Source organism: Aquarana catesbeiana, linkage group LG09, assembly GCF_042186555.1.
Source record: "Aquarana catesbeiana isolate 2022-GZ linkage group LG09, ASM4218655v1, whole genome shotgun sequence".
NCBI classification, from domain to species: domain Eukaryota; kingdom Metazoa; phylum Chordata; class Amphibia; order Anura; family Ranidae; genus Aquarana; species Aquarana catesbeiana.
Genome location: NC_133332.1, coordinates 239,507,981 through 239,519,728, shown reverse-complemented (window position 1 = coordinate 239,519,728; position 11,748 = coordinate 239,507,981). Strand labels below are relative to the sequence as shown.

The 11,748-nt window shown below is 44.6% G+C and overlaps 1 protein-coding gene across 1 annotated transcript in view; it reads right to left on the bottom strand.

The window, feature by feature from the left end:
• Positions 1–2,939: 2,939 nt before the first annotated feature.
• Positions 2,940–11,748, bottom strand: part of ZWINT (ZW10 interacting kinetochore protein) — a 55,706-nt gene continuing 46,897 nt past the window's right edge. Inside the window, exons 9-10 of the mRNA XM_073600009.1 lie at positions 4,383–4,542; positions 2,940–4,307 (exon numbers count right to left, since the gene is read on the bottom strand). Coding sequence (XP_073456110.1) covers positions 4,236–4,307; positions 4,383–4,542 — 232 coding nt within the window. The 3' untranslated portion in view covers positions 2,940–4,235. The remainder of the gene's footprint in view (positions 4,308–4,382; positions 4,543–11,748) is intronic.

Genomic DNA, 11,748 nt, shown 5'->3' with positions numbered 1-11,748 from the left:
GTATAGAAGTTTTCTTTTTTGGGGGGGGGGGGGGGGGCGGTGCAAGTAGTTGGTCTTGCCTAGGGCACAAAATAGTCTAGCACCGGTCCTGCTAGTGCTTTGACAAGGCTAAACCTGCCCATGAGCAGCTGCATAGCCTGATGCACCTGCTCCAAGATTGGCTGCAACCTGAAGCGCTGACCTTCACTATAATTGTGGAGCATGTCACCTAGGACTCTTGTGTGCAATCTTCCCAAAGAACTGTAGTTGATGCTTGGAATAGGACTTCCAGAAAAGGTAGTCAATCAACAGTAAATGGATATCTATACTCGCAAAGAGGTGCATCCAGGCACCAAGATGTCCAAGGATGATCACAATGTGTCTGCCTGGGTGCAAAATACTGATGCCAAAAGCACCATAGCACCTTTCCCAAGAGCTGGGGGTTAATATACTAAAAAAAAACCACAACATTTGTTGCTGGACCTGCCATAAAATGGGTTATCTGGCAGCTCAGTACCCAAAGCAGGACGAACTAATGGAATGTGCCAGGAGTTGGTACACCTCAACATATAAAAGTCTGTACTGCTAAATGCATAAATCCACATGAGCGTGTGGTACAGGTTAATGGAGAGTTAATGGACTCTGGGAATGTTGTTATCCTTCTCCAATCTAACCAGTTGCATGGAAATCCGATACCTGGAGCACAAGCAGGTGTAAAAGTCTATGCTGTGGCCATGTCCAATCCAGTGGGAACTGCTTTACTAAAACTTTGGTTGATTCATGGTTGCAACATAACTGTTGATCAGGCAAGACTGCCACATATTCTAGGACTTATATTTAAAGAATTCGGGAAGCCTTTCATAAAAAGCAGAAACCATCTAATGAAGTAAGTATATAAGAGGGTTACAAACAAGGTTAATGTGTCATGAGAAATGTGACCCTGCAGAAACTGACCCAGGACCCCAGAAGGTGTTTTTTGCAGGATTAGCAGCAGAGGCCCCAGACCTACCCAATTTGAAGGTCTCCCAAGAAAATTTTATTTTCAGATGAGGGACCCCATAAGATCCCAGCCAGGGACCAGGTCAAAGTGAATCACAGCAACATGGGGTGGCTGTGTAGTTCCCCCATTTTTGGTGTGATTCGTGATCTGTTGTACAAAGAAACCAAATGGAATAATGAAATCAATGAACAATTTGCTTGAGGGCCATCTCATGGCCGCTAAAACTCAACAGGTTTTGCAACAGTTTTACTGACACAGAGGATACTGGGAAACCAATAGCTTCTGTGAGTCCTGCCCAACCTGTCAAATAACAGCCCTGACACTGAATTTTCTAGGTCTGTTGGTACCACTTATCAAAGCACCCTTTGATCACATATACTTGGAGGGCTGCATAGTCAAGTCAGCTAGGGGACAGCAATATGCATTAGGATATCTAGAAGTATTTTCACAAGAACAGGGCTCCCATCTGAGATCCTGACCAATCATGGCAACCCATTTATGTCTATGGTTTTCAAAGAGCTCTGTAAATTGTTTAAAATTACACTTGCAGACTTCCCTGTATCATCCGCAGACTGATGAATTGCAGGAAAGATTCAACAAAAACCCTAAAGGGTTTTGTGCTCAAGAAAAATATAGGGCATAGCCTCTTCTTGCTATATGTGTATGTAATGGAACAAATGCAGGACCAAATGGCAGACCTATGCCTATAGTCAGGGAACATTTGCAAGCTGCACAAGAGCCTCAAAGTATGTTATAAAATTGGCTCACCAAGGTCAGATCGGGTCCTGGTGCCAACAGTGGAGAGCAAATTCCTAGCAAAATGACAGGGAACCTTTGAGATAGTTGGAAAGATCAACCATAAGGTCTTCCATAAGGTCTGCCAACTCATCCCTTTAAACCCTAACACATATGAATTATACAAAGTTCTGAGGCTAATTAAACACAGATAAGGCACCAAGTGAGTTTAATTACCATCTTAATCAGCCACAGAACCTGTGTAATTAATATGTGTTTGGTTTTAAAGGGATGAGGTGGCAACCCTATCTTCCAGCCCACAAAGAGAAAGCCCTACCCCAAGCCAAAACACTTTGACAGTAGTTCAGAAAGTTAAAAAGTAGCAGTAGCAAAATAGAACTTGGGGATTAATTTTAGAGGGCACATACTGCCCTACAGCCCTGCCTATCAAACAGGTAAGCACAGAGAGATGGTGTTGCTATGAAAACAGCCATTTTCAGTCTGAATTTTGGTAAAAGTTGACATAGGACTTGCTTGTATGCCTTGAAGTTTCCTGGTTGACAAGCCTGATCTTTTGTACTATGCATCAGTGCTGAAGCTAAGTGCATATCTGCCTCTGTTTAAAGACTGTATTGCACTGACAAGAAACCGTTACACATTTGTTTGCAGTGAATCAAAAAAGGCAAAGCCTGTATTTGTTGTGTTTGCTGATCAATTGAGCACATTTGCATACACATGGTTAAAAGTGGTTCTAAAGCCTTAAGAATTTTTTTCTTAAATACATTCCATGCATTTTAGGTAAAAAAAAAAATCTGTGCTGCAAGATCACCCCAGCCCCCACCTCCCCTTATACTTACCCAAGCTCAGTTTTGATCCAGCAATGTGCATGAAAACAGAACCCCCCTCCCCACCATTGTTTCCCTCCTCACTGGACAGACTGGTAGCAGGAGCCATAGGCTGCCCGGTCTGGGTCTAGAGATGCAGACAGAGTGGCTCAGGAGCAAGCCCGCATGGGTGCCCCCATAGAAAGTGGCTTTTTATGGGGACCCTTGCCAAAGAGAAGCATCAGCAGTGGGACCCCAGAAGAATAGGACTGGGGCTGCTCTGTGCAACAATTCTGTACAGAGCAAGTAGAACACATTTATTATTTTAATAAAACAAAAACACGTCACTTTACCTGTGTAGTGGCTGGATTTCATGCTTGAAAGAACAGTAACCAGAGATGTCAACAGAAACTGATAGGTTTATTAATCTGTATTTTACTACACTTATACATCTATTTTTATTATATAAAGTAACAGGTTTGCCGTTTTCATAAGGAGGAGTTTATATTTCCATTCCTATGCCTCCCACTACCAGAGTTCATGGATAATGCATACAGGTGACACTGCCACAGAACACTTCTCAGGGCCTGATGGACCAATTGCTGGCCTGGAAATATGCTTTCACTGACTAGGTGAAGAACAGGTTAATTTTAAAGCAAATCTGTCATGGTTTAAGAACTGCTACCTGGTATAAAGTGCAGGCACAGAGGTACCCAAACATACCCGAAGCAGCCTCAAAAGCCCCTCTATTATTCAAGGCTATTCCGATGGCCAAAGCTCCAGTACTACCTGGTAATGGTGAATCTTGCCCTCTCCTTTCCACACATTTTGGCCTGTTAATAAGATGGGCTGCTTCTCTGGTCAGTAAGAATGTATTGAAGGGGACAAGAAAACTGACACCATCAGGAAGTTACAGAAGTTTGGTGACCACAATAGATGATAACAGACAGGCTTTGAGGCCGCTGCAAGTATGCACATCTCTAGGTGCCTATACCTGACAGCAGTTTTCCTACACGACAATATACACAATATAGATCTGTGAAAAACAACATTCTCAGTCTTAAATTCCAATGGCTATACACATTTTAAAATCCAATGATCAGAATTAATTAGCTTTGTTCCTGTGACCGGATTAATTATTTCGAGTCGTAGTAGTTTCTTATCCGAAACATACGTGGGTCTGAAATCCCTCTGTGCATTAATCCCAGTCACCACCCTCTCCCATCTTTACAACCTTTAATCCAATTTGTCCAAGCTTGCTCCTCGCCGTTGGATTAACCCCTCCGTGCCAGTTCTTTTGCGCCAGTGAAGAGCAGAATCTGGGATTGAGTAGCTGCAGTGTGCCAGGCTGGGGAGTTGTAGAATTTGCTCAGTCAGGAAGTTTAATTGAGCATATAACAGGATCTCCTGTCTGGCACATACTCAGCTACATGTCAGGAAGGCTGACAAAGTCTCCTGTGCTGGGGTTCGGCTGACACGGCTGTTCATTGTTCTGGTGCAGAGCGGCACAGTGGGAATAAATCCACTTTAGTCTCATAGCATTGTTGCTCAGTCTCTGTATGTAATGGTAGCAGTAAACAAAATAAGAATTTTCAGTTCAAAATCAACAAATACACATAGTCCAACGGGCATATGAGGCCATTTAAAAAGGAGGAGCTCTTACTGATGTCTGTTCTGTACAGGTCGTATAATCTGACTCATCTGCCAAGCTGGTGTAAAGTCTGCAAATATTCCAGCCATGTGGTCAATGATGGGTGCTCATCCGGAGGCTAAGGAAAGAAATTGACAGGTTTATTAGGCACAGTTATGAGAGACTACATTTCCTATACAGGTTGGATTGTTACCTTCAAATGACTGGAAGAAGCACCCATCTCCGATTCTTTGACAGATAGCAGTTTGACTCCTCCACTCTGAGGGTAACCAGGCTCCACATATAGAGTGTACTGTTTGCTGTCTTTCAGTAAGAGGACCTGTCGTTCCACTGGGAGCCAGTCAATTGAAAACCTAGGTGATAACATCAAAATATGAATGTAAAAACTAACTTCAAATGCAAGATTAGCCTCTAATGTCCTCTAACTTTAGATAAAACCTGTTTGATGGGTCATGTTGAGGCTAAAAAGTCTTCACACATGCATCTGCTAAAGTAAAGTTCATCTACAAAGCTAAAAGTTTTTCTCTAAACTAAAAAAAAAAAAAAAGAAGCAAGTTACCTCTTAAAAATGAGAAAAATCACAGAACATTACAATTACCCACTGCGCTGTGTCAGCACACTGACAACTAGTACTGCCAACAATCTGCTGATGAACCAATACACACAATATGAAAGCACACCTGTCGCATAAAAATACAGGAGCTGCTATGGCTAGCTTCTTGTAGCACTTACCTGGTTGTCACACCAGTGACCAATTTCATTGCTGAGTCACTGATCTATAAAAAGTTATGAAACTAAATCCTGATCATCATCTGGGTCACCAATTTAACAGATACTGAAGCAAGACCAGAATCTTATACAGGTAATTAAATAAGAGGCATACTTTAACAGCTTGAATACTTGGCAATTTCAAGCCCTTCCTGCTCAAGCCAATTTTCAGCGCCGTCACACTTTGACAATTGCGCAGTCATGCAATGCCGTGCCCAAATGACATCTTTTTTTCACTTACAAATAGAGCTTTTTGGTGATATTTAATCTGCACTGATGAGGCGGCACCAATATGCTGCACTGATTGCAGCTCCAGCAAGTGACACCACTGTAATCAGAGCACCGATGATCAGTGCCCTGATTACCTGTACAGTCTCCCCTGCAGGGTCAGTGTGAGGAGAGCTGATAAAACAGCACTTCCGCATGTACATGTGATCGGCTGTGATTGGACACAGCCTATCACATGGTTAAAGAGCCGAGTCATTGGTTCTTTACCAAGATCAGAGTTGCGCTGTGCCCCCCCGCAGGAGCGCAAGAGCAGTGACACTGGAGGCAAAGTCAGAGTGAGAGGGGATCCCACCCTCTGTCATTTCCCCATTCAGCGGCGTGAGGAGGTTAAGGCTTGTTGCACATGGGAGTAAAATAAAAAAAAAAAAAAAATTTGAGTTTACTGATCTGAAAATGAGATGTATTGTCGTCTAGGGGACATTGCACACAGCTGAGCAAAAATCAAGAATACAGCATTGAGTACAGAACAGTAAACAAAACTAGCAAATGTTACATTGGAGTGCACCAATTTACTCATTTAATGTTTACACGAGTATATTACAATACTGTCAATGAAGATGATTTTACTCGTCTATACACTTACGCACCTTTCCTCGCCTGGCCCCTTGCACACGAGTAAACATCAGTAAAGTATGACGCCCGTGTACAGTGGGCCTTAGGGAGATAATTGGGAACAGATAAGTCTTAACTTGAAACCACTGCATGTTATCAAGAAGCGATGGAATGCTTATCTACCTGACAATGCTCAATCACCAACCAGCTAATGCTTTCCAGCAAAGACTGCATAAGTTAGAAGTTAGAGTGCTATGTGATCTTCATTGACCAGACCAAGATCCTCGTATATGGGACAGGTCGGTTTCCTGAGACTTGTCAAATGCAATTTCCTCTCCGTGATATATTGCCAGATTCCATCTCTCACAGAAGACAATTATTTGGTTTGTGAGTAGCTGTGTGAAGAGTACCCTATATTGGTTTACTAAGAGGAGCTCACAGCTGTAGATTACTTAAACTATACCCACTTTTCCACTGCTTGGTTGATCTGTCTGAGCTCTTGGTACTTGTGGGTATGGGGGGAGCATGTGCCATTCTCCCTTTCCTCCCGGGAAGTGCTGCTCAGGCCAGAGAAGCCAAAACACTGTCGTGTAGGGGAGGGGAGAAGGTCACATCAACAAAGACTCCCTTACCTCCCGGGAAGCAGTACTCAGGCCAGAGCAGCCAAACACCAGTTGCAATCACTTATGTAGGGAAGAGGGGAGAGAAGGAAGGTCACATCCTTAGACTGACAGGCAGCTTATACTGGGATTAGACTGACAGTTGTGGGGAAGGGATTGGAAAGCAAGCATCAGTGGATGGAGAGTTGGCCTGCCAGGAGAACCTGAAACTTTAATGGGCAAAGTGACAGTAAAGCTGTCAACATGTACCTTACCATAGAATATGGCAAATATGAAGCAACCATTCAGATATGCAGAGTAATAAGACTTGTGCCATAAGAGGGCAGACCTTAAAATGGGGGGGGTTAGAGTAGACTTTGCATGAGCTTAGGGATGTAGTTTGGTGTCCTGCTCCAAGAGATTCCCTGACAATGCCTCAGGGAGAGATACTGGGGGATTGGCACCAAGATCAGGCCATCCTAGTAGTCCCCCCCCCCAAAAAAAAAACAACAAAAAAAAACACTGTTACGTACGACAATCTTCTTTAAAAAAAGGACTGCTGTTCAAATGCACTAAGCATTCATTTGAAAACATATATTTTCTTTAATCATATTCCTTTTTTGTACAACAAAAATTTGATTTTCAAGTTTTACAATAGAAAACAGAGTTAGGTACCTGGTAACTCTTTTTCTAAGAAGTCTTCCAGGGCAGCATCCGAGAGATAGGCTCCTCCTCCCTAAAACAGGAAACACATTAGTCCACCATTATAAATTTCACACTCTTACCTGTGTGCCTCAGTTATGTTAAAGCACCGAAGGAATTCCCTGTAAGCTGCAAGCTCCCCCTCTGTACCTGGTTTTTGTTGTTTCAAGGGTGGGAACTAGTGCTGCCCTGGAAGACTTCTTAGAAAAAGAGTTACCAGGTACCTAACTCTGTTTTCTCGAATCGTCTTCCAGGGCAGCATCCGAGAGGATATATCAAGCAATACTTACTAGGGTGGGGTTAGAGACTGGAGCACTTTACGACCAAATGCTTGGTCTTGGTCAGACAGCTGGTCTATGCGGTAGTGCTTAGCGAAAGTACTGAAGCTCGACCATGTCGCTGCCCTGCAGATCTGCTCCGGAGTTGCCCCTGCTTTCTCTGCGGCCGAGGTTGCCCAGGCTCTAGTTGAGTGCGCTCTGATTTCACTAGGTGGAGTGAGATTCTGTGCCTTATAGGTAATCTGTATGGCCATCCTTATCCATCTGCTGATGGTGCTTTTTGAAGCTTGTTTCCCTCTGTTGATTCCTGCATAGAGGATGAAGAGGGAGGTCGTTCTACGCCATTCTTTTGTTCTTTCGAGATACGCTATGAGCGTGTTCCTTACATCAAGTTTGCTGTAAATGTTTCTTTTCCTACTATCCATGGTTGTTGGAAGTGAGGGTATGACGATGTTTTGGGTTCTGTGAAATGTAGAAGAGACCTTGGGTAGAAAGGCCGGATCTGGAGAGAGAATTATCTTGTCCAGATGTATTAGACAGTATGGTTCTATTGAAGATAGAGCTTGGATCTCACTCACTCTTCTGGCGGATACTAAGGCCAGAAGGAGCGCAGTTTTTAACGTGAGGTTTTTGTCTGAGCTGTCCTCGATAGGTTCAAACGGAGGGGAAAGAAAGCCCTTAAGTACTGTGCCCATGTCCCAGGTGGGAGTTTTGTACAATTTGGCTGGTTTGGATCTTTTAAGAGCTATGAGGAATCGTCTTATCAGCGGGTCTTCCGCTAGTCTAGTATCCATGACCGAGGAAAGTGCTGCAACTTGTACTTTCAGGGTACTTGGTGATATGTTTTTGTCTGCACCATCTTGTAGGAAGTCCAAAACTATTGGAATTATCCCACCGTTGGAGATTGGTCTGTCTTCGTACCAAGAAACAAATTTTTCCCTTATTTTCTCATAGATGGCTCTCGTTACCGGCTTTCTGCTGTTTAAGATGGTGTTGATTACTCTGTCTGACAGGCCTTTGTTCTGGAGTTTTACCCTCTCAGTAACCAAGCCGAGAGCTTCAAGATTTTGTGGTTCGGATGGTTGACTGGGCCTTGTGACAGTAGATCCGGGCGGTCCGTCAGTGTCAGCTGAGGTTGTATGCTGAGATTTTTTAAATGACTGAACCATGCTCTCTGGGGCCAGTGTGGTGCTATTAGTATCACTGTTGTTTTCTCTGCCTTGATTTTTTGGATTACTTTTGGGATTATGGCAGTTGGAGGGAATGCATAGCACAGATGCCATTTCCAGTTTTGGTTGAAAGCATCCACCCCGCTGTTGCCATCTGTAGGGTCCAGGGAGAAAAATATCGGAGATTTTGCGTTCGCCCTGGAAGCAAATAGGTCTACTTCGGGTATTCCCCACTTCTGGGTGATTTGAGTGAAGGTTGTTTGGTTTAGCGACCATTCCGTGTGTTTTATCGTTTTCCGGCTCAGGAAATCTGCCACTGTATTGTCTGTTCCTTTTAGATGAATACCGGATATCGATCTTATGTTCACTTCTGTCCACAGTAGGATAGATTGTGTCAGTCTCATCAGTTTTTGGGATTTTGTGCCCCCTTGTCTGTTTAGGTATGCGACTGTCGTTGCGTTGTCTGATTGTATCTTTACATCCTTCCCCTGTAATGCTGGCTTGAAGGTTTTTAGCGCTTCCCCCACAGCTTTCAGCTCTCTCAAGTTTGAGGAGGCTTGTGCCCATTTGGGTGTCCATTTCCCTTGCGAGAACCGCCCTTCCATGTGGGCTCCCCATCCTAGGGCGCTTGCATCGGTGGTGATGCTGACTGGATTGACTTGAGCCCATCTGCGCCCCTCGATGACCCGAAGTGGGTTGAGCCACCAGTAGAGTGTTTGTTTGACTGTGGCGGGGACGGGAATGGATTTTTCTAGGGATGCTTGCCTGCCATCCCATTGGGACAGAATGTAGTTCTGTAAGGGTCGCATGTGAATTTGTGCCCAGGTGATGGCTGGAATGGAAGACGTCATCAGTCCTAGTACGGACATTCCGTGCCTGATCGTTGTGGAATGGTTCCTTAGCAGGGACGTAATTGCTTGTGTCATTTTTACGTCTTTTTCCTTTGTTAGGAAAATTTTTGACAGTCTGGAGTCCAGCACGTATCCCAGGTACACTACTCTCTGGCTTGGGATCATTTGCGATTTCTCTGCGTTTATTAACCATCCCAGGTTTTGCAGATGAATCATACTCTTGCGCAGGTTGTTTTCTAGGATTGCTGCTGAGTCCGCAAAGAACAGGAGGTCGTCTAAGTATGGTATTATTCCAATACCCTCCTGTCTTAGACCTTTTAGCGCTTCCGCCATTATTTTTGAGAATATTCTTGGAGCTGAGGAGATTCCGAAGGGGAGAGCTGTGTACTGTAGGTGCAGCGTAGCTGCTGGCCCCTGGATTGCGAACCTTAGAAACTTTTGGTGATCCTTCCTTATGGGGACATGTAGGTAGGCATCCTGTAAGTCTAGTGTTGCCATGAATGTCTCCTGCGGTAGGATGTTCCTGATTGAATAGATAGATTCCATTCTGAATCTCTTGTATCTTATTCCTCGGTTGAGTGGTTTGAGGTTTAGTATCAGCCTTAGTTTGCCTGATGGTTTTCTTTTTGCGAAGATGTGTGAGTAGAAACCCTTTTGTTCCTCCTCTTGGGGAACGTGACAAATCACCTTCTGATCTAATAGTTTCTGTAGGGATTCTAGAAACACCTTTGCTTGATTGCTGTCCTTGGGTAGCATGGTCGCTAAGTATTTGGTTGGGGGGCGGTTGGAGAATTCTATTGCGTAACCGTCCGCTATGGTGCGCAGTATGAATTTGTTTTCTGTTATCTCCTCCCATTGGTGGGAGAAAGCCGCCAATCTGCCCCCCACCTGAAGGCAGTCATTGTTTTTTGTTCTTTTGGGTATTAGGCTTGAGGATGAATTCACCTTTGCCTTTCTTGTTTTGTTGACCCCAGTGCTTTTTTGCCCCTGGCTTATTGAATTTCTTGAAATGCCGAAAGGGCGCCTTCCCTTGTCTCTTCTTGGTTTGAGGGAACCCCTTATTTTTTGCTGCAGTCCTATCCAGGACTGTTTCTAGTTCGGGACCAAACAGTAGGTCTCCAGTGAATGGTATGCCACATAAACGGTTCTTGGAAGGTGCATCCCCCCCCCAGGATTTTAACCACAGGGCTCTGCGGGCCGAGTTTAGTAGTGCCGTGGTCCTAGAGGATATTCTGACAGTTTCTGCTGAAGCATCTGCCAAGAAAGCTGCCGCTCTAGTTAGTGTGGGGATGGTTTTAATTAGTTCCTCCCTGGGTGTGTCGTTCTCCAATAGATCTTGCAGCTGGGTTAGCCAGATTAGCAAGGTTCGGGCTGTGCAGGTGGAAGCAATAGCCGGATTTAGGTTTGCCGCCCCTGCTTCCCATGCCCTTTTCAGGAGAGCTTCTATTTTCTTGTCCATGGGGTCGCTGAGGGTACCTGCGTCATCAAAAGCCAAGTCCGATTTGTTCGTGATTTTTGCCAGAGAGGCATCCACCTTGGGGCATTTAGCCCAGGTTTTGGTGTCTGCTTCCGCAAACGGGTATCTGCGTTTGATTGTGGCGGGGATGAAAAGCTTTTTCTCTGCCGCTGGTAGATGGGATACTGGCCTGAGCGACACTTGCTGGCGTTTCTAATTTCTCTATAGCTGAGCGTAGTGGTGCCATGGTGCTCTGAATTTCTTTCTTAAAAGAATTGAGCAGGTCTTTCAAAAATCCCTGTGATTCTTTTGCCACCATTTTGTCTAAGCATTTCTGACACAGGGGCTTTTTCCAATCTGGGGAAAGCCTGTGGCTGCATGAGGCACATGTTTTGCCTTTAGCCTTCCTTTCCTCAGGGGTCTTTGCCTGCAAGCGAGCATAGAGAACAAAAAAACCCCGTGAGTTTAGGTGGTCAAAGGAACTGCCTGTAGATAGGCAGTAAAGAGGTTAAGACAGAGATAATTCAAGAATATTCTGGCTTACCTTGGAGCTGTCCTGATTTGCAGGATCTGCAGGGCAGGGTGGGGAAGCGTCAGACATGATCAGCCACCAGGATCCTCTGCTTAGAGGCCTTTTTATCTGCTTCCTGCATAAGCTCCGGCCCCGCCCCCGGCTGACCCCGTGCAGGTTGGTGGACACACCTGCACATGCCGCTGTATTGTAGAGTAACTGTGCTGGTAGTGAAGGGTAGCATTGAACAAATTTGCTATTTGTATTCTGTTTTCTTTCTCTTTTTTTTTTTTTTTTTTTTTAAACTTCCCGCCCCTAGGTGTCCCTGCTCTATCTCCGCAGTAGATAGACTACGGGAAAATGGCCGCCAACCCGGAAGCGGAAC